Source organism: Pteropus medius, unplaced genomic scaffold, assembly GCF_902729225.1.
Source record: "Pteropus medius unplaced genomic scaffold, Ma_sr-lr_union100, whole genome shotgun sequence".
NCBI classification, from domain to species: Eukaryota; Metazoa; Chordata; class Mammalia; order Chiroptera; family Pteropodidae; genus Pteropus; species Pteropus medius.
In genome coordinates, this window is record NW_024340849.1 from 21,429,417 (window position 1) to 21,451,807 (window position 22,391).

Below are 22,391 nucleotides of genomic sequence, written 5' to 3' on the forward strand. Positions count from 1 at the left end.
CATGGACTGCTACAGGCCTGTGACATGTTAGGAACTGGGCCACACAGCACCTCAAGATATAAGCAACACATACTTAGGCGTGTGATTGTTAATATACACAATAGCCATAAAAGGCATGCATGACTTTTAAACAAAATTTACGCAAAACTCTGCTGTGAGTATAATTTATTTGTATTCTGACATAGAAATTTGTTATACAGACAATAGGAAAAATACAAGTGCTCCCTAAGAAAACTCATAAAATACTCAATTTTAGGATAATACTTAGTAACAAAAAAAGCTTGAGAAAATACCATTTAAATTAGACAATGTACAAGGCTTTAAAATGTTTCTATTTACAAAGCTGTGTGAGCACAGGGGTGGAAGGTATGTAATTAGTACATAGACAGAGTTCCATTCTGAGGGTCAGCTTGGAGACATTGTAGAGGTCTCTGGTTTACTCATTTACCTCCCAGGTTCTTCACACCTGGTTATCTTTGGTTATGCTTGCTTTTTAGTCTCCTGTCCCCGCCCCCAATTCTTTTTTCACAAATTCCCTAACAAGGGAGATTTGAATTCAAACACTGAAAATTTAGTTTTCCCACAGGAATATACATGACTATGACGGTTGCAAATTCATGATTTCAAAAGGCTTTGGTCACAAATTTTTAAAATTGGAACAATGATTGTTTGTTTTCCTAAGAAAAGAAAGAAATGAACTTCTCCCTAAAATATATGTATGTTTATTTCCCTTTTTATATTTATTCAATCAGCAAACTGTATATTTTGCTCCGAGCACAGCAAACCCAAAGGGAAAAAAACTTTTAGGATTCCACAGTTTCGCTTTTTGCATCCTCCAAAATACTGAACTGATACAGCCTGAAGTGGAGGGTGATGGCGAAATTTTCCATCATCATCTTCAGCACGTTTGATTATAGAATTCTTGTAGAAGTGACAACTTTTAAATTTAAAAAAGGAGAATTCTTTATCTGTGTTTCTTTTTGGTGATTCAAATACCATTGGTTTCTAAGTGAGAATATTGTGAATGTTTAGAAATAATTTTTTTTAAGTTAGGGATTCAAATTCTAGAAGCGATCTGACCTTAACCGTAGTCTTTATAACATATAGACATCCTCAAATGAACTGAGAATGTAACTTTAAAGGGCCCTCAGATGTTGATGACTTAATTCTATGCATTGGTGGCATTTATAAAATCAATATAGGGATTAAAGTAAAAATAGTCATGCTGAGTATTTTATAAAAATGTAACTTTTCTTTAACATCTAGGAACTTCTCTTATTTAAGCCAAGAGCTTTTTTTAATTGAAGACAAATTCATTCTCATAAGATAAAGGTAATAAACTCTACCTAAAAAATCCTTTGCAATCTCTAACAAACATAACAATACAGAATCATTTTGACTGACAAGAACCATTTCTTCCTAATATGGCTCTGTCAGCATGAAAAAATCCAACCATCTCTTGTAGGGGAATGCCACCCACACAATGACAGCATCAAGGTCACCCCGTTGAGGAGCTGGGAGTAAGCTCAGTGATCAGCCCGCACCCCTGTAATGTGTGACTTACTTTGATTTTTTACAAGCCAATCTGCTTATCTGAGAATTCTGTGTTATCTTTGATTTTGTGACCATGAATTCTATTTCCTTAAGGCTTAACTGGTTTATAGAGCTTAATTTTTAATACTGTTAACGTTATCTTACCAACCGAACACCGAAAATATCAATAAATATCAATAATTAGCTTCAGTCTCACTTCCTCTTTCTGCTGGAACATTTTGGCTTTGTAAATATGTTACAGTCCTAGCGCCAATGCCCTACGAGGGTTTAAAATTCCCTTGCCAGAGCACTTCGTCTGAATGTGTCTCTCACATGTTTAGGGTTGTTCCTGAAGTCTAAACAAAAACTACCAAACAAGCATAAGAACATCACCAGTGGGTTAATATGGATGTGGTTATCGGTGAAAAACAATAGTTTGCAGAGACCTTGGAAGTCAGCTAGGGCAGTTGGTCAGAAATGACTTGTGACCATGGTTGTGGATGGGGTTTGTTCTCACAGAGGGCTTTCAACTATCCCTTTCTTGACTTGTAGGTAAAAGAGGCGGTTTTCTTCAGGGTAAGTGACTTTACTGAGAGGCATTTTGTAGATGTTGGGGTTTCTCGTGGTCAGCAAAAGGAACAGTAGTGTGGCCAAACAGAAAGGCCAGGTACAAGATGGCAATCCGACCTGAGGAAGAAGAGACAAACCACATTCCTTTGAAATCCTGTCAGGAAGCTAATCATCATAAAGCATCACCGTTCACTCTATTCTCACACTGCCCAGGGGGATGAGCCACTGGGGACATTGCTCTGGACTCTGCTTATGTCTACCGAGACTAAGATGTCTGGGCATTGAGCAGGTGAAAAACATCATCATCCATCCTTTAGGGTAGTCACTTATGTTTCTATCTTGTAAATCTTTTCCTTTCTCTCATACATTCAGACTTTTGATGCCAGACATATAAAAATGATACTTGGTACACAGAGATGACACCTAGAAAACCACCAATGGCTCCTGACTACTCATCACATCCACAAGGCCTTCTTTGAATAGTTCAGCCCATGGGGACCTCTTTCCCCTTGATTTCCCCCCATACTAGGTCTTAAACTTCACTCGCTTTACTTCTTTCACTCTATCTCCCCAATAGACCTAAACTCCTTGAAGGTCTTTCTCCTGTGCTAACCATGGCAACTCATGCAATTCTGAGCACGTGCCACACACTTGGCGAGGTCTGGCCCTATGCATGGGCCCCCTGGGTGTGATGGTACCCAAGTTTGTCTGCACATCAGAATGATCTGGGGGGTCAGATGCCCATGCACCATACCAGATCCGCTCTATCAGAAATGCCAAGGAACAGGGCCTAAGGATCTGTATTTTTCAAAATCTACCTAGCTGACTCTGTTGTGCAGCCTGTCCAATTCTGGTCCATAGACCGATGTCTGTGAACCTTTGTTAGGATGCAAAGGGCCCTACGATGCTCTAAAGTATTCCCCTATCATGCCTGTAATGGTGCTTTGCCTTTCCGCCAGAAAGAGAGTCTCCAGAGGACCCTCCCAGACAGACCTTCTATGTTGCTGTTGAGAGGGCTAGGTACTGTCTTGACTCTCTAGCAGCCGGGACCACACTGACATGGACTGAGCTATCAGAAACTGGCCCTGCATCACCTGCAATGGTGGGTGTAGAAGAGAGAAAAATGTTCAGGGCACTGGGAGGTGGGGATCTTGGAATAGTCAGGGGTTACTGGGCTCCTCGGGGGAGGGGAAAAACAAGGTCAAAGGGCAGGTTGGCACTGAAAAGGAAGGAAAAGAGTGGCAGGAAGCACTTAATGGGTAATGATTTTGCCTATTAAATAATTCAGCCCAGACATGGGTCTGAATAAGTCTCATTGATGTTTTCAAAAAGACAAAAGATATAAAAACTATTGAGTTGATTAAAAAAAAAAATGTGGGCCTGTAGCCAATTATCCTTTTCCTCCCTCTCCTGCTTTCTCAACTGCTACATGGTCCTGGCTTTCTGTTTAAGTAAAAGATATCCTAAGGTCAACTTCTTGACACTAAGAAACTTGATAATATGTAATATGACCTAAGTTTCACTTCTTTAAGTCAAGCAATTTGATATTCTTAACAAGCCTGGTAATTGTAACGAGGACTAAAATTTACTGTGATGCCGGAAGGTGAGTGAGGACAGACAGGTGCAGGAGAAGGGAAAGTTGTGGTTGTCACGATCATGGATCCTGCCATGGGACACCACCCATGTGGACTTCAAGAGGGTTTCCACATCATTGAAAACTGATCACTCATGCTGATGAGAAAGTGAGATTAAAACAAACTCACCACAGCCATCAGGTGTGTCATGCTGATTCCAAGGTAGGCAGTGAACAGGGCTACCAAAAAAAAAAAAAAAAAAAAGAACAATGCTTGGTAGATTTCATTTCATTATAAGAGAGACTGCCTTCTGGTATAAATCCCCTGGAATGTAAACTGCATTCTGCCAGCTAGCTCAGGACCCTGGTCTCAAGTATGAGCTCAGAGCCAGCAGCTCTGGGTTCGAGTCCAGACTCCACACTCAGGACCATGGTGGGCTCTGCTGAAACTTTCACTTCCTCACTTGTACATAGTGGTCATAAGAATACTTCTCTCGGGGGCTGATGTGAACATGAAAGGAGGAAATGCTTGGGCTTAGTAAGGACTCAGTGTAGGTAGCTCTTCTGTGGTTACTATTTTGTTGTGATTATTGCTGATACTTAATGAAACGGCCTTCTATGGCAAATAAAGTTCCCTGTTATTTTACGCAAGTGTAGGTGAATTAAAATGAAACTTATAAATGTATCTTGAGATAGTGTGATTTCCACTGCATCTAGGATTCTCATATTAATGTTAGAATTCGCAGTTACAAAAAATCATGGTATTAACAGATAAGCAGAGAGTAACTCAGAGATCAGCAGAAACTGATTACTAACTTAGGATTCCTCCTCAGAATAACATTTTTCCAATACCATTAATACTGGCACATAAGTCAACGAATAAACATGCTATTTTAATTTTTATTTATTTTTATTTTTTTAAATTTTTTATTAGTTTCAAGTATACAGTGCATTGGTTAGACATTTATATAGTTTATAAAATGATCCCCCTAATTGCTCCTTCACTCCTCTGGCTCTCCACCTAGCCATTACATTAATGCTAACTGCATTCCCTATGCCGTGCTCCCCATCCCCATGACTATCTATGAGCTACTAATTTGTTCTTCTTTAACCCTTCATCCCATTCTCCCAGCCCCCAACACCCCTCCCCTCCGTCTGTCACCAAATTGTCTTCTATATTTGTGAGTCTGTTTTTGGTTAGTTTGTTCTTTTTGTTCCTTAGATTCTGCATGTAAGTGAAATCTTATAGTGTTTATCTTTCTCTTAAAATTTACATTGAGTGAGCACAAATCTTAGAGTAGGTAATTTGAGTGTATGTGTGACTTTCAATGTCAAACTACAAAAACAAAAGTCTTAACTAGCGAATCGTGGTTGAAGGGGGGAGGGCTCCAGGAGGCTCAGGGAAGCAGCCTGAAGAACAATCTCCCCACAGCCACTTGGGCCTTTAGCACTGTTAGACACACTCACCATCTGGTCTTCCTGTCCAGTGAGAGATCATGTCAGCTACCTTGGGGGCGAGGTAGGAGATGGTGGGAAGGACTCCGCGATCCTCGTTTTCATCCTTTTATCTATCTATCTATCTATCTATCTATCTATCTATCTATCTATCTATCTATCTATCTATCTATCTATCATCATCATCATCATCTATCTATTATCATCTATCATCTATCTATATGTTTTTTATCCTGGTATATATTTGCTCAATTGTATACCTAATTTTTTCACATCTGAACTGTCTCATGCTGGTGGGAAAAGCTTGCTTTTGGAAACAGCCTGGGCTTCAAATCCCAGCTCTGCCATTTTGTTTGTTGTACAACAAATCACTGAACTTCTCAGAATCTAGTTTCATCCTCTGTAAAAACACAACATGGAGACGTGCTTTACAGGGAGGTGATAAATGTCACATGAAATCGTGTATTTTCATAAACAACAGCTGTAAACTCATCCCTGTCCCCATGGGATGGAGATACAGCTCTGAGCAGAAGGATGCTACAACTTGGGGAGGAAAGGTTTCTGTGCTCGGTTTCAATGTGTCATTCTTTTTATTCTATTTCATTCATTCATTCATTCATTCAATAAATATTCACTGGTCCTTGGCCAGGCACTGGGGACACTCTGACCCTGCTCTCTTGAGTACCAGCTCTTCTACAACACATCTCCTAAGCACATGAAACCTTATTGCTCCTTCTCTCTTATTTATACCTATTGCACTTCTGAGGCACAACCTTGGCACTTAAGTCTCATACTCTTATGCTGTTTTAAAGTGATCTCCAACTCCAAGTTGCTTTTCTCTCTACAGTACGAGTGTCAAACTATCTAATGGTAGCGGCTCATCGATTAAGACTTGCTGAGTTGGACTGGGAAAGCCTTCATCAGAGGTGAAATTCCGTACACCACGGTGTGTACAGGTGATGACCCTGACAGCAGTCTGGGTAGCTGAGGGAGAGAGAAGGCCCTTGAATGCCGAAGGGAAAACTGCATTTCCGCTCTTTACAGACTACGTCCTTCTCAATGGACCACCATGTGTGAGTCCTGCTCTGATAACCCAACCGTGAGAAAGAGATACGAACTGTGTTTACAGTTTGCACTGATAAAATAACAAAATTGAGATATTTCCTGCCCATGCAGTTTCTGGCTGAGAGGCAGCCCTGCCAGTTTCTATTGGAGTTCCCAAAGTCTTCTTTCTGATAAAGCCCTATGAACTAATAAAAGAGAACCTCTGTAATAAGTATCTGTTATTTATTTACCTTGGCTGACAAGGTTGGTTTTTTGTTTGGCAGTACCCGGGTGATGTGGGCAAGCTGAACTTTGCTGGGACATATTACATGTGAGATTTGCTTTACAAGAGGTCCTGGAGATCTGTCTCAAAATTTTATGTTCAAAGATGAAAAACACTGATAGTACCCAGTGTGGATGAAACAGGCACTCTAACACACTGTTGGTGGCAGGGGAAATTGATATGGTTTTTGTGGGGTGAATTTGACATCTATTGAAATTAAAATTGACAAAGCTGGGATTTTGGCACCAGGGTCTGGGCTCTTGATTGATTCAATTTACTGTCTTCACCATTACACTAAACTAGTAAAGAAAATCTGATCTACTCAAAGGAAGGCAAGCATGGTAGGCAGGATAAAAGTCTCCAAAGATATCCCTGTCTTAATCCCCAGAACCTGCAAGTATGTTATGTTACATGGCAAAAGGAACTCTGCAGTGGAGATTAAGTTAAAAATCTTGAGATGAGGAGATTATTCAAGTGGACTCAGTGTAATCACAGGGCCCTTCTAAGAGGGAGGCAAAAAAATTATATCCAGGAAGTAGGATGGAAAATTATTACTGTCTGCTTTGTATTCTTCTGTATTGATTGCATTTTTGTTTGTTTTGTTTTGTGCAATAAGTCTGTGCTACTTCTATAATAAAGAAAATAATGAAGATACTCCTGCTTTGGGGAAATGCATTCGCGAACATCTTTGGCTTCATTCTTTTCTATAGTCTGTCAAGACCTCATCAATAACTCTTGTGACCAAAACAGTTTCTGCTCAGTCTCTAAGGATATGCTCAGGCTGTCCCCATGCTGACCCATATGATCCTCTTCGCCAACTAGGATTCTTCCTCTTAGTTTTTAGGACTTATAGAAAAGCCAGCTTCTCTAGGAGGTACCTCTAGATGATTCTGAACTATAACATTCGCTTGAGAATCTTGTACTATAGATGTTGCTTCGTTTTGCTATAAACATTGTATAGTTTCCCATGGGCTCTTTCTCTTATTTACCTGGCTTCTGACCTTGACTATTACACACTGTGTGCAGGGACCACCTGGGATCTATAGTTTCGAACCCCCTGGCTCTTCTTAGTACTACCTGTGTTGTATTATGTATTTGCCGCTACTGCCAACCCAGAACAATAAAGGTATACCTTCCAAACAAAGGTTTGAAATCTCAAAATAATGTCAGAATAAAGATTCTAACCTAGCTGAGCTTAGGTGGCCATATAATCAGTGTATAGCCTTTTCTTTTGCCCTAAGCTTGTGAACAAATATGAGAGAATGAGTGAAAAGTTTTGACAGGGCTACTAGGTGAAATAGCTGTATAACTGCAAAGAAATTGGGAAAGTGATTCATAAGTGGCAACACCACAGCAACCTGAGTTTTGAATGAGGCCTTAGAAATCCTTGGTCCCCTTCCGCCTCCTGACCAATGTAGGAATCCGTTCTAAATCCTGGTCCACCATTTTAATAATGTCTTAGATACCATGGATTAATTAATCTGTGATAAACTGACTCTAGACAAACATTTCTATTAGATTAGAAGTAACTTCTACACATTCCACTATACTTCCTCCCCTTAGTCTCCCAGGGAGTATCATTCCCTTCACTCTATCACATTATCCTAAATGCTTTTACTTGTATTGAATTAGGGACACTAGAGGCTGTGGGAAAATAAACTTTCCCTTATAATGGCCTGAGAAATCCATTAGCTTTTCAAATTTAAATCACCTGAGGTCTGTTTTCACCAAATGCCAGAAGCAGAGTAGTATGGGGGGAACTCGGAGGTTGTCACCAAACGGGGATTCCGGGTTTATATTGGCCCCTGATTGACTGGATGCCCTTCAGCGCATCACTTTATCTTTCTGGTCTTAGTACCCTAACAGTAAAATGAGAAAGATGGAGTGGAGATCTCCAGAACTCATTCTAGTACTGACAGGCTGAGTCTGGCTAGAATACCAGAGTCAGAAATGATTAATATAGCGGTTCTCAAAATGTAGTCTCTAGAGCAACCCACTTTGCACTTGGTTAGAACTGCAAACTTTTTCCTCCACCTCTAACAATGAATCAAGGTCTGGAGGTGGGCCCAGAAATCTGCATTTTAACAAGTCTTTCAGGTAATTCTGATGTGCATTCAAGTTTGAGAACAGCTGGATTAATGCGATTCTCAAAGGGCCACATGGAAACCTACCTGATTCACCAGGGGAAATGGCTCTGTATTCAGCTTGAGTTATTTCCTTTTTGTTTCTTGGGTCAAATAATTAGTATGAAGAGCATAAGACAAGTTGAGTTTTTATCCCACAACATATACATACTGTAAAATAGGAAGTCTTGTTTTTACAATAATCACTGTGATAGGTAGAGCAAACTTGAACATCCCCAAGAGGGGATGTCACACACTTATATAGTGGGGGCCCCAAATGGGGACCCCAGTCCAACTTCTCATGCAGTCCTTTTTTACTCTTTGTCCTGGATTTTGATCCCATAGTCATAAGCAACCCTCTTCCAGATGCATGGGATACTCACCGCAGGCAAGAGCTAGGAGGTGTGTTTGCCAGGTGAGTGCCATGAACATTCCTCCAATTGCAATGCAGGCCAGAGAGCTGTTGAAACCCCAGAGTCCAAAGTAGATGTCCTCAAATGGAGCCGAAAGACTGAGTGCTATTAGGTAAGACAGGAGGAGTCAGAGCTGTGGACAAAGGCAGGATGCTCTGGAAGGAGTCTGGGGGTGGTGGAAATATCTTAGAATCCTACTGGTTCCTTGGAAGTGGAGACCTCAGGAAAGGTATGGAGGATAGAAGATGCCTGAGACAACACGTGGGGTGGAGGAGGTGCTCAATGCTCGACAAAGAGTCTTATCCTTACCTGCTGCTATCCCCAGCAACGACCCAGTTGTAGCGTGCAGGCACATGACTGGGGAGGAGAGCAGGATGGCGCACAGGAAAATGCTTCCTGCCCACAGATTGTCACAACAATATATCTGACCAACACCCACAGGCAGGGATTTCAATAACTGCAAAAATAATTGAGGAGATAAAGTCATTAAAACAACTGGACAGAAACCCATAAGATGCCCACAAACACATACAAAGTAATTTTCAATTTAGCATATTTTACTTTTCAAGATCAGTGTTATTAATTTTAAAAATCCTCTCTGTCTCTTTACAGAAAACTCCCAGTCATTTTTCTGCTTTATCCCTGAAGATAGATAAAGATGCTCCCGGTGGACGTGGAGCATACCTTCTCAAAATTCCCCCTTCGCTCACTGGCTCCCCTGCTTGCACTGACACTTGGCCTTGGTAACTGATAAGCTCCCAGTGTGGTTTCCCTGTCCCTATGGTGAGCTTCTGCCACACCTCCCAGTGAAGATGGCAGGACCACAGCTTATACTTCTCGCTTTCAACTGCTAGCAGTGCTGAGGCCAATCCATCCATGCATCTCTACAGTCCATCTCTATAGAAATATTGCTACTCTCATGCAATTTAGTGGTTAGGGGTACAAGGCCAGAGTCCCGAAGTCAGGTTATCTTATCTACGACTCAGAAACAATTATCGGCAAGTTCACAGATCAGGATCATATTTACACTTTTGTTGTTAATGAGAACATGTATTAATTTAAACCGAGATATCCTTATCTTATTCCAGTTATCAACAACTGTCAGTCCTCAAAACACAAGAATACATATAAATGTCACAATTCTACTTGCTGGCTAAGGCCTGACTTCAGCTCATGGCAGTTCTCAAGAAGGTACAGGCATTGATTTGAGCTAAAAAAGATAATTCTTTATAACAACACTTCTGGTAGGGCCAGAATAGGCACAATTAGCCATGTTAGTTCCCTTTTGACTGAGGTCATTTATTGAAAGATGTCTTCCCCATCTCCTATCTTACTCATTCCACGGGTCATACTGGTTTGTTTGGCAAGGACTTTTGGAAGTCAGCGACTCTGATATAAGGAGGCCCAGCCTTGGCACGAGGAAGTGTCCTCTCCCTTCATGCATTAGGCTGGATCTAATGCTGGCTTCCAAACACTGGTTTGGTCCTTGCTCGGTGCACAGGATCATACTGTGAGTTTAATTCTACTCTAAGATGGGCCCTAAATTCTTCTAGCCCATTCTGTATCTTCATATCCACACAAGATCATTTCCTGTTTCTTCTAGACTAGGGAATTTGACACAGGCAAGCCCAGCAGAACTATCCTTGAGGTGGCCATGAAGGTGAGGAGCTGGGTGTGATGGGAAGGAAATAAGGTGCTGATGTTGGAGTGGTAGTTTGGAGGGAGGAGAAGAACAAAACCCCCCCTCCCCCAGATCAACACTGTTCATTAGAGCTTTCATTGATGACGGACTATTTTGTATCTGTGCTGTCTAACACATGTGGGTATTGAGCAACCGAAATGTGGCTTGTGAGGCTAAGGAACTAAATTGTAAGTATTAATTAATTTTACATTTAAATTAAAATAGCTATATGAGGCTAATTGCTACTGTATTAGACAGTACAGTTTTAGATAGTTCAATGAATATTATTTTATACTATTATTTTTCATGGGAGGTTATAATAAATTTTTGATTTTCCTTCTGAGTTATTTTCAAATGCTCTCCATTCATTTTCTGGACAAGACATTAAAGAAAAGGCTACTTGAGCTCCTCACATGTTTTGATTGCTCAACACAGAGGATAGCGAAAGGTGTTTTATAACCTGATAGTGGCGATAGCCAGTCTTTTTGCATGTTAGAAAAAGTAAGGTTTCTTTGGTTTTCTTCTGATTTCAAGTGTTCTCTCCTTTCTTTCTTTCTTTCTTTCTTTTTTTTTTTTAATAATCAAGAAACCTGAAACAAATTTATTAAATAAACACAGGTAGGAAGAGCTAGAACTTGATTTAGGTTTTTAAAAATGGTGTTCTCTCTATGCACATCTGTAAAGAGACACATAGTATACAGCCCATGATAGTTGTTCTCAAACTCTGGCCCACATTACAATTATTGGGGGAGCTTGTTATTACAGATTCCCAGTCCACACCCCCAGAGATTATGATTTAGGGAGTCTGAGAAGGCATTTGTATTGGTATTTAAAAAACAATGATTCTGATGCCCACCAAAGCTGGAGAACCCTGAATTATTGTACCTATTCTGTGAGACTGACCATAAGTAAAAGCAGAACAGAGAGTTTCTATAGTGGGATCTAACAGTAAGCAGTCAGTTCTTTTGATTGGAGGAGGTAGGTCATGGAGGCCTTAGCCCCAGGCTGGAGGCTCCTATCTCATTAGCTGACCCCCAACACACCTACCCAAACAAGGGTCAAGTTTGTAATAGAATGTCTGATTTCCAATGGAGTTAACACGGCAGACCTTAGGAATAGTGGGGGAAAAGTTGGCTTTGACCAAATAGTCATTTAAAAACATCCATTAGAGCCCAAAGTTTTTGAGTAGAACAAATGCTTTAGCTGGCAAGATGAAGACAGCAAGGCCCCTGTAGAGCTGAGTCTCTTTAAGGTTCTGATGCCCATGAACAATAAACCAGGAGGACACTGGGTACCTTTCAGAGTCAGGGGGAATGTGAAGAGATCATGTATCTTACCTGCAGGGCACTGAGGTCAGGCCAGGTGACATTGGGAACCGAACTTATAGGTGTGAACAATTTGCTTGGGAAGAATGGATTGTAATGTCCCGTGGCTGAAAGGTACATCGACAGGGCCATGTTGAAGGGCAGGGTGAAGACAGGGAGGTCCCATTTGCAGAACACAGTGCTCAATGCACTTGAGAAAAGTGGACTAAAAACAATGATGACAGACCAGAATGTGACATGCCATGTTGACAAACTAAGTCTCTATAGTATGGAGGGGCTCTGTCTTATCCACAAATATGTCCCTAAGGTGCTGTGATGGAAAACTTTTCACAGAAACAAACAAACAAACGATTCTCCCCAAACCCAAACACACTTGGAATGAATCTTGTTATAGAGACAATAATTTTTGCATCAAGTCAAAAATCAACTCATAGCTTATTTGGCTTTGGAAAAAATTACATATTGGGGTTGCTCATAGTGAGCTATAAATCTAGGCTTCAAAAATATATTTGAAGTATTTAAGACATATGAAATGAAAAACTATCTGTACAGTTAAAGCCCCCTGTAACTTGCTTGCTCATATGTTCCTTCCTTCCTACCAAAGGCAACCACGATCTTCAACTTGTCTATCATTTCCATGAGTCTTTAGTATATCTATTTTTGAAAAAGAGAAACGATTGTCTAAGGGAGGATGCAAGTGGTGTGGACTGGAGGAAAAAGGTCTCAAAATCAGAGGGCAGAGTTTTAAGTCCTTGAGCAGTTGATGGACTGTATGACCTTGGGACAAGGCAACCCTTCTCAGTTTCCTTGTCTGTAAACTGGGGAATTGGGTTAGCTGGTCTTTTTGTGCACTTGCTTGTTGACTCAATCAAAAGCCATTACTTTTAAGATCAGACCTACAGATTTCTTCAGTTGTGGGAGGGGATGTGCTGAGCATCCACAGGCAACATCTCCTGCCCTTGAGCCTGTTCTTTAGAGCAGGTTGTAAATTACCTCTAGAGCAGATTGGCTCTGCCGGCAGCTTCTCCTGCACACACAGGGTGGGCGGCCCTCCTGCGGGCACTGTTGATAGTGGGCCATACTTTTTGTTTGTGTGGATATGAGTATTTTACAGTCTAAATATGCTACAATAAGAAGGAAATGTTTGCTTCCAAAAAAAAAAAATTTAAGACAGTGTCAACACAGAAACTAGTCTGAAGTATTCAGGTTTTTTTTTGTTTCTGTTTTTGTTTATTTTAAAGGTGAAGGGATTAAGAAGTACAAACTGGTAGTTATAAAATCATCACGGAGATGTGAAGTACAGCATAGAGAAAGAGTATAGTCAATAATATAGTAATGACTATATAGTGCCAGGTGGGTACTAGACAAATAGGGGGGATCGCTTCATAAACTATATAAAATTTCTAACCACTATGCTGTACATCTGAAACTCATATAAAATAATATTAATAATGTCAACTCTAATTGAAAAATAAAAATTAAATAAATACTCTGGCCCTTCAAGAAACCCAGAAATTGAATTCGGTAAATCATTTTTTTTCTCACTCTGCCATTGATGCTCATGTCACTTCTCAGTCAAGAGTATTTTTTGAAGGGCGCAGGGCAGGTAGGCAAGGGGAGTTCATAGAGACACGGTGGTTCTCAAAGTGAGATCCCTGGATCAGCCTTAATAGCCTTGCCTGGGAACCTGTTGGAAATCCAAATTCTCAGGTCCCACCCGAGATGGACTGAATCAAAAAACCTGGGCAGGGGAGCAGCAGTCTGTGTTGCAACATGCCCTGCAGGTAATTCTGATAGTATGTAAGTCTGAGGACCACCCATGTAGGGAGTGGTTCTCAACTTTAGAACCCTGTGGGAGACTTTAAAACTCCCAAAGCCCAGGCGACACCCCTAACCAAGACTGATTACATCAAGATCTTGGGGGAGGGCGAGGTATGTATGGAGGGTCATATGCATCAGTGTGTTTTAATGCTTCCTCTTTCCAATAGACATAACCAGAATCTAAATTAAAAAAATTTTTCTCTAAAATATTGTGTGGATATTAGTGTTTTATATTCTAAATATGCTACAATTTACAGAACATAAAATTTACTATTTAACCATTTTAAAGTGTGCAGTTCAGTGGCATTAAGTATATTATACAACCGTCACCATCATCCATTCATAGAACATTTTTCACCTTGCAAAACTGAAACTCTGTACCCATTAAACAGTAACTCCCCTTTCCCTCCATCCCTTACACATTTTTAAAAAGGCATTGTGAAAACTAAGTACAACTTACCAAGTCATGGACATAGCAGATACAGGGAATAACAGCCACCAGAAATAGTCTCCGTTCTCTGAAAGGACAGCCATGAGTATTCCCACCAGGGTGGCATTGTAGCCATGCAGGCCTGCTGCAATTGCTGACCTGTGGGCAAGAGGCACAGCATGGCCATTTCCTGCGTGGACACTGGCTGGATTTGCACATAAGTGACACTTGTAAATTTCAGATTATATTCTCATTAGAAAATGAGATTATATTTAGAAATTTATTTCAAAGTCTATGGAAGCCAAATACTAATAAAAACATGAAAAAATAAAACATACATAGAAAAAAATACAAATGTGCATATAGAACAACCCCCTACAGAGGCATCATAGCTAAATAGAATTCCAGCTCCTGGGGGAGAAAGAGAAACCAGCAAGGCAACAGGTTCTGCTTCCTTTTAGCCTTTCCTTCGGGAAGTTGTTATTGCTTTTAAATCATTAAGGGCCTCTGACTTGAACAGAGCTTTTAGATGAAACTGTTTTCGAAGTCTGATTTCCTTGGTGAGAGATATAAGATTCTTGAAATGTAAATTCACTTTCATAGTGTCTTTGATCTTATATACATTAATCTTCCAGCTTAGCATATATTTTCATCTTTCTGTGTTTTCATTTTGTTGTCTCCAAATATACATTTCGAAGTTATTGAGAAGAAAAACAATTTCTTTTCTTTTACTTGGTAAAGTACTTTATTTAATTGGGTTCATGTTTAGCACCTAATTCTTTCTTGGGTTTCTTTCTGTTTCTCAGCATTGTACCTCACTTCTAAAAGTTGGGTAAGTTTCTACTCCTGGCCAAAATGGTTCCTATGTCATAATTGAGAACTAGAAGCCCCAAGTGAGAAATGAAACCATATATACAGAATGAGCCCCCAGGCTGACAAGCCAGGCCCCACAGGACTCTAAGAGTTGGTAACTTCTGGCAGCATGAAGAGCCTGGCATTCAAGGTTGAAGCTGCAGAGACCATGGCTGTGAAGATGACGAAGTGAGTGAGTAAGGTCGAATGCAGGGCTTGGGGGGGAGGTGAGGCAGCCAGTGAGCCATACTACAGGGGTGGCAGAGGATGGTGTGAGAACTTCTTCTCGTCTTGTTTCTACTGGAGCAGGAGGCACCAGTGCAACAACTTCTTGGTGAGAGTGTTAGCGGTGGGACTCCCTGTTCAAAAGTCCTTTGTCTACCTTAAATAATCCTTTGGGACATGTGGAGAGCAAATGCAAAGATGTATTCTCTCAACAACTGACTTTCAGAATTAATGCATGAGTTTGATCAACAAATTTAATGGCAATGACTACCAGTTGTGGAACACCAAGATTAAAGCAATAGAAAGATGTGTATTCACTTCAAACACAGGATTGCTAGTTTAACGTGGTCTTTTTAGGACCAAGGAAAAATAAAAGATTTGAAAACTAACACAAATAAATATGGCTTATCTTCTGAAAAATACCTGATAAGAAAAATGGGTCAGCTTTCACTGGAGCAAAGCAATGAAGAAATACTGGATATGGCACAGTCCTGGACCACACCTCAAAAGTGGAAAGACCATTTTTTGATGTGCATTGGAATAGGGTTTAGACTAAGACACAAAATCACCCTGTACAGAGAACCAATCAGGCTCCTTGGATCTGATGGGAAAGTGAGCATTTGATGATTCTCTCCCCAAGAATCTCCTTAGGCAACTTTCTGTAAGAGTTACAAGAGCTTAGGTGTGTAATGACAAGCCACTGGGGGACACGCATTGCGCTTGGACACTCGGAAGACCAGCAGCCTCCCCGAAGGAACCGGTTAATCAGGAGCCTCCTACACCCCTGGTGGGAGTCAGCTTGTCACTTCTTCAATGACAGATCAATTTATAAAATATGTGCTATTTCTAACCTAACACACAGTTCAGAAGATATCCTAACACTACTTAAATCAGAACTCACTCACTTGGAATTTGTGGTTACTTCTCTCTCTAAAAGCTGAGCTGTAAAGAATAAATTTACTAAATGAATCATGGAAACAAGATATAATCGGGATTATCAAGCAAACAAGGCTTTTCATGAACTTATGCATTTTTTGCCCAGATAAAATGCTGACGACAAATAATTGATCAATCATTAAAGAATATCTCTTTAGAATATCTTCTGGGCATTACTTGTACCTTTGCACTGCCATGAGAATTGGGCATTATTCAGACTGGCCACCTACTCAGTTACTGTGGATAAGAGGCTATAAATCAAACCCCGTCATTTCACTAAAAGCAAATATAAAGAGTTCTGTGGAAAAAAGCTAGTTTCTCCTGGGGAGGATGGGGCATTAGTAGTGCTACCCAAGTTCCCTGGTTGGCTCCTGTGTTCTCAGAAGTGAGAAGAGCAGGCTTGGATGGATTGTGCTTACCTGTCCTGACTGAGCAACAGGGCTGTCAGGGTGGAGATCATTGTTCCCACGCAGCCATTGAGAGCCCACCACGGGTTCTGGACCAGGAGTCCCACCAGAATCAGGATTCCACTGATAGGGTTGCTGACAAACACCACTTGGGATATGCCTCGAAGAATCCAGTCAATGAACTGGAGCACCAGGGGTTTGTCTGGAAGAGACGAGATGGCAAAGGTAAGGACATGGCAAGGCAAATGGTGCCCATTCCCAAGTTTAGGGTCTCCTTGAGAAACATCATCAAAATCCCCTCTGATGAAGCTGAAACTTATTTTTTATGTTTTTTGAAGCTTTTCCTCTCTAAACCTTTTTTCCTTTTAGTGGCACCCAGATCCTTAAAAGCATCTAGTTTCTTTATGCTCAAACCACGCTGCCCCTGCTAGAACTTCAGTTCCAGGAAGCATCAAATGCACTTATTTACCATGCGTAGAGGTACAAACTCTTAAGCCAAAGGAATGAATTACCAACAGTAAAGTTTCAGATTTTAAGTACTGAAATTATAAGATGGAGCCAGTCGCCTTCCTCTGATATGAGTAAGGGCCCTGGTCCTGACCACTGTCTCCATACAAAAAATTTGAAGAAGCCTGCAGTTTACAAGATAAAAAGTTAAAGAATGGAGTGAAAAGGAGAGATAAAAGATAGGTGAATATAACTAAAGATATGAGTAGAAGAGCCAGCAAACCATTTCTCCCAAAACTACTTCTCCCATCTCTCCAAGGAATGGAAATAGAAATACCTTTAAGCCAGCTGGCAAATTCTTTCATATCACCGGTGACATAGCCAAGTGCCTTGGGGAGCCACTTTCTCCCTCGACACGGTGAAACCTGGTTTTCACCTCGGTCCACTTTAACCACAGTGGGGCTGTCCTCCATGGCTATCTCTTCCCCTGGCTCCTTGAGAGAAGAACAGAGCTCGTCAGCACCCTAATGCAGAATACTCCCAACTGTCCATCATTGGGCCTGGTCGCAGTACTACAGAGGATGAATTTAAAGGTACTTCATCTGGACCCTAACATCACATGCTACTAAGAAAGCATCATTTTCCTCTTGAAATATCATCATGGAGATTATTACCCAACCCTAAATTCCATGCTACTTTTGTCATTACTGTCCTTAATGCTACCAGGAGAAGGTTTGGTCTTTGATTTCATAAGATTCGGCTTCTAATTCGACAAACATTTATTGAGCATCTATATCCTGCACTCAGAGATCTCACTCAGCCTAGTGGAAAAGCCTGAAAAACACAATTGAATTTCAACACAATGAGTCAAATAATAACATAGAAAGAGCTAACATCACATTATGAAGCTTTATGTGGTCCATTAAAGGAACCAGGTATCAAGTAATAAAATGGCACTCGCTCATGCAGGCCAGCTGGCTACTTTCCAATACAAGTAGCTTTTTGAAATTAAACTTTAATTTTACAAAAAAAGGTTTTATTTTTAAAAATTTAAAGGGGAAGAAAAATAAAAAAACACACACTTTGTGTCAATACAGTCGAAGAATCCCCTCCTGCAAAATTTCTAAGTCAAAAAGTGCTTGGATACATCCTCCCAACTGCCTCAGACATTCTTTATTTTTGGAATTTGTTATTTAAATGTTTTAAAATAAAGAAAAATAGTCAAGAATAAATTTACACAAAGGTATAGAAACTGGGAAAGGTGGAAGTGGACCAAGCTGTTGAAAACCAAAGAGTTGTAATCTAAGAATTGTACAATATAAGCATGTATAGGGCACGATTACAGTAAACATGCTTCAGGAAAATACTAATTACGTAACCATGACTTGTATTCCCTATGAGACTCTTCATTTACCATGATAAGTGTGTAGGAAGTAGGAAAGCACCAACATCACCAAAACATGGTACTCTGTAGACGAAAATGGTTTCATGGTGTCCACGGTAGACACAGAAGAAGGAAATCGATGATGTAATCCCAGAGGTAGGCAAAGGGAGAAACACAACGTCAAAACCACACAGAACGTGCAAGAAAAGCCAAGGGCACAGTCAGGTAAGTGTGAAGTAGGAGAACACCAAAACCATCAGACTCCAGAAGGCGTAACTATGGAAAGTTGAAACCACAGTCATATAAGACATGACCAAGGAAATACCCAAAGCCCACGAGGATAAATCGGCTCGCCTCCCGGTGGCCAGGCTGTGAATAACTGTGAATAGGCAGTAATTATGGCTGTTTTTGACCCCACCATGGTTCCATTTACTACAGCCAACAAATAGATATTATTGGATAATAAAGTTATGCCTTTTTCTTTTTGTAATCCTGACTCTAATTTTGCATCCATTAATCATGTGGAAATCAATGTGGATAACTGATTTTTTATTAAGTAACAATTATCCTTTAATTGTATTATTTCACTGCCCAACTAACCATCTTGCTTTACATAATGGGGAACCATTAATCATGACACAAAGTAGAAGGTATTCATGGAACACATTCTAGACTAAGCTCATTTTGTCTTGGCAAAATAGTGTTAGACTCTAGCCTTTGTGAGACTTCCAATGAATCTTTTCATTAATGAATTCTTAAATTAAAAACTGCTAGAGGTCAAGAGTCCAAACTAAGTCTATATGAACCTAATTGCCCCCAGAGTGAAACATGTAAAACTGAATTATTAAGTAATTATGAAAAATTACCTTTTATTTCATAATCTATGTGATGGCTATAATTTATTTTCAGATATTTCATTCTTTAAACTGCATAACTAAAAATATTGCTTGGTAAGCCCCTTCCTCAGCTACAGTGACTCATTTTCAAAGCCTTGTCAACTTATGAGAGGCATCAGGTTTCAGCCCAGGCAACGACAAGAAACTCAGGTACAACTGCCTTGAGTTTCTATGAGATCAGGTTCTACTAAGGCAGCATTGAATGAAATCATTAAAGTGTCATTTTCCAACAAATACAGAAACAATTAGGTATATGGGTTGGTCCTGGGTGAACGAATTCATGTTCTTAAAGTTTCCAGTCTATATTTATTTATTTTACAGGGATTTAAATGCACCATCGCCTCAGAGATTTTGTAGATAGAGATATGAAACCTGATATTATAACTGGCCCAACATGATTGGGAACCTGAATGTCCTGAGTTCCCTGTGGAGTCTCCCAAAGTTAAAGATTGAACCCTTTTGTTTGAAACCACAGCCCAATGTTAAGCAGGCTCATTGCCGTTTGTTTTTTGAGCATCCACATATTGGAATGGGAGGTAGGGCTACCGTGTCCTGGTCAGAAGGGTCTCTTCCTGAGTTGAGCAGACAGTTGCTATTATGGACTCCCCTACCCCACCCAAGCTGGTTATTATGAATGACAGAAAGCTTCCGGAGAACTTGCAAGCCCTGACTTCTTGCTCCAGAGCTCAGGCACGAGAGCTGGTTATGAGAAACCAGTAACTTAAAGGCTGCGGTTCCTTTTCAAATTTTATCACACTAGGCTATACACATTTCTTCAGAGAACTTTAAGAATCCAGACATCCTAACCAGAAAGGTAATGCAAGATAATGGAGCAGGGCCCTCCAACTGATGCTCAAACTTCTCAAATCCGACAAACCAGGCCATAAATATCAACTAAAAAAAGACAAGAAAATGACAGGAAGAAACTCTAATGAAATAGAAGCAGGATAAGATAAAAACCCCAGACTACTTTTCCCTAGCTTTCCCATGGTTATCAAAATTCTGCAGCTCAACTGTTCAGCATCTAAACCAAGATGAGTTCCATGTGACATACTGGACCAAGCCCCACGTGCACCGGGTCAGCCCAAGCCATGCCGTTCAGCAGAGCATGAGGACCCCGCTTCCCAGGCTCTGTTCAGGAAAGACACACCACCAGAGCTTGGAGCGCAGGCGCCGAGGTTCCCAGAGACAGAGGCTGCACGAAGGAAGCGTACCTGTTGTGGGGGCCCACCAGCCAGAGCCCGCTTTAGCCGGAGGAAGCCTCCGTGTGCTGCCTCACCAGCTTTGTTTCCAAAGGGGTCCCTCCAAAGAGGACCAGGAGGGGCGTGACCAGCGCTGTCCATCAAAGATGGTCCATTCATTCTCCTTTCTCTCCATCCATGACAAAGGGCAAAAAAATACATGAATCAGCAGGACGAGGCCCTACTCTAAGCTATATTGAAGAAGTCATAGAACAGACTTCCCCATCCGCCAAGAGCTCCTTCAGCAAAGAGAGACAGTGAACTGACTACAGACATTGAATGCTCACTTTACTTTGCTTAAAACAGAACAGCAACAAAAAAATAGTGGCAAACCATCTTGTGCAGAGACCAAGAACAGATCTTGTTCTGTGTTTTTCCACTCTCAGGAGGTTGGCATATCTGAAGCCTGATCCAGAGAGAGAGGTGGGCTCTCGGCTCTGAATGGCCTCAGGCAAACTGTTAGGGCTTCATCTTGGGACCACTGGCCAATGCGACTATTTCCCTCTTTACAATGTGAGAAAAATGCATGATGTGGGCTTTATTCTCTGTAATAAGATACTAGTCACACTTTTAACACACAGCTAAAGCCTAGTTTAAGAGACTGCTAAATGACAATTTTCTTGCATCTGAATAATAGTTATGAATATTGGACATCACATTGTTAAAAAAAGAAATACCACACATACAACTTTTCTGGAACTTCCGAAGGAAGTTTAAAAAAGAGGAAAACAAAAAGCTGCCATACTTGTTGAATTTAACTAAGAATTATTTATTCAATTGTTACTTTTTTCTATTGGCTTGTTTTGAAACCTGAAAACTTACACTCTACTAGAGTGACTCAAAACAATCCACAATTGTGGAAAATACTACTATTATGTCTTGAAAAAAAATTATGTGTGTATGTGTTGATTTGTGATTGAACTATCCGGCTAGTTAGGTACCACACTGATGTGTCTGTGGGTTACAGTATGTATATTTTTGTTTGATAAAGAACAACATTAAGAAGCCCAATGTAAGACTCTTATCTTATACACAGTTGGAAAAAAAAAAGGAAGAAAGAAAGAAAAAAAGAAAGAAAGAGACAAGCAGGGGCACCCCTCAGTGTAGATGTCTACCCCTTTCGTCCGCCACCAAAATCACACACATCTTGAAGAACCACATCTTTGAGCTCAACATCAATATTTTCTTAGAGCCAAGAGATGGAAAATTTGGGGAGCTAGTTGGGGTTTTAAAGAGCACACAGTTCGAGACTCAGTTTTATGGAAAACTGAAGTTCCTAGCGGAGATCTTCCAAGTTCACTCAGCAGAGTCAGCCTCATGGAATAGGTAAGAACTTGTGGTTCTTTGTCTTCCAGTCTGGAGCACATAAATACCACCGAAGATTCTATTCAAGTAAACAAATAGTGAAGGAGCAGCTTCTGAATGCAGTCTGTATTAGGCGCCAGAGCTCGGTGGTGTAGTGGACATAGCTTGCCTCCATGGCTGCCTTGAAATAACTCTGAGACGGGGGTTGGACAATGACAGTCTTGGCCATCCCCAGTTTCACCCTATGCCCTTGCTGGAAGCAGTGACTGTTCTGACAAATAAACATTTCTCTGTGCCTCAAAGTAAGCCTCAATCTTCTGTATTGCTGACGTATCCACAACAAGGTCTGTGTGTACCAAAGTTAATATCCAGAATATTCTGGAAGCTGCTTTCTGGCAGGAGTCAGAAAACACTTCTCATAGCCTACGTCACCAGCGAAACAAAACA

The 22,391-nt window shown here is 40.7% G+C and overlaps 1 protein-coding gene across 1 annotated transcript in view; it reads right to left on the bottom strand.

The window, feature by feature from the left end:
• Nucleotides 1-1,982: 1,982 nt before the first annotated feature.
• Nucleotides 1,983-22,391, bottom strand: part of SLC14A1 (solute carrier family 14 member 1 (Kidd blood group)) — a 21,900-nt gene continuing 1,491 nt past the window's right edge. Inside the window, exons 2-10 of the mRNA XM_039838550.1 lie at nt 20,613-20,769; nt 17,456-17,612; nt 16,684-16,873; nt 14,282-14,410; nt 12,013-12,205; nt 9,304-9,451; nt 8,965-9,099; nt 3,867-3,916; nt 1,983-2,220 (exon numbers count right to left, since the gene is read on the bottom strand). Of these exons, the coding sequence (XP_039694484.1) occupies nt 2,047-2,220; nt 3,867-3,916; nt 8,965-9,099; nt 9,304-9,451; nt 12,013-12,205; nt 14,282-14,410; nt 16,684-16,873; nt 17,456-17,612; nt 20,613-20,759 (1,323 nt within the window). The 5' untranslated portion in view covers nt 20,760-20,769 and the 3' untranslated portion in view covers nt 1,983-2,046. The remainder of the gene's footprint in view (nt 2,221-3,866; nt 3,917-8,964; nt 9,100-9,303; nt 9,452-12,012; nt 12,206-14,281; nt 14,411-16,683; nt 16,874-17,455; nt 17,613-20,612; nt 20,770-22,391) is intronic.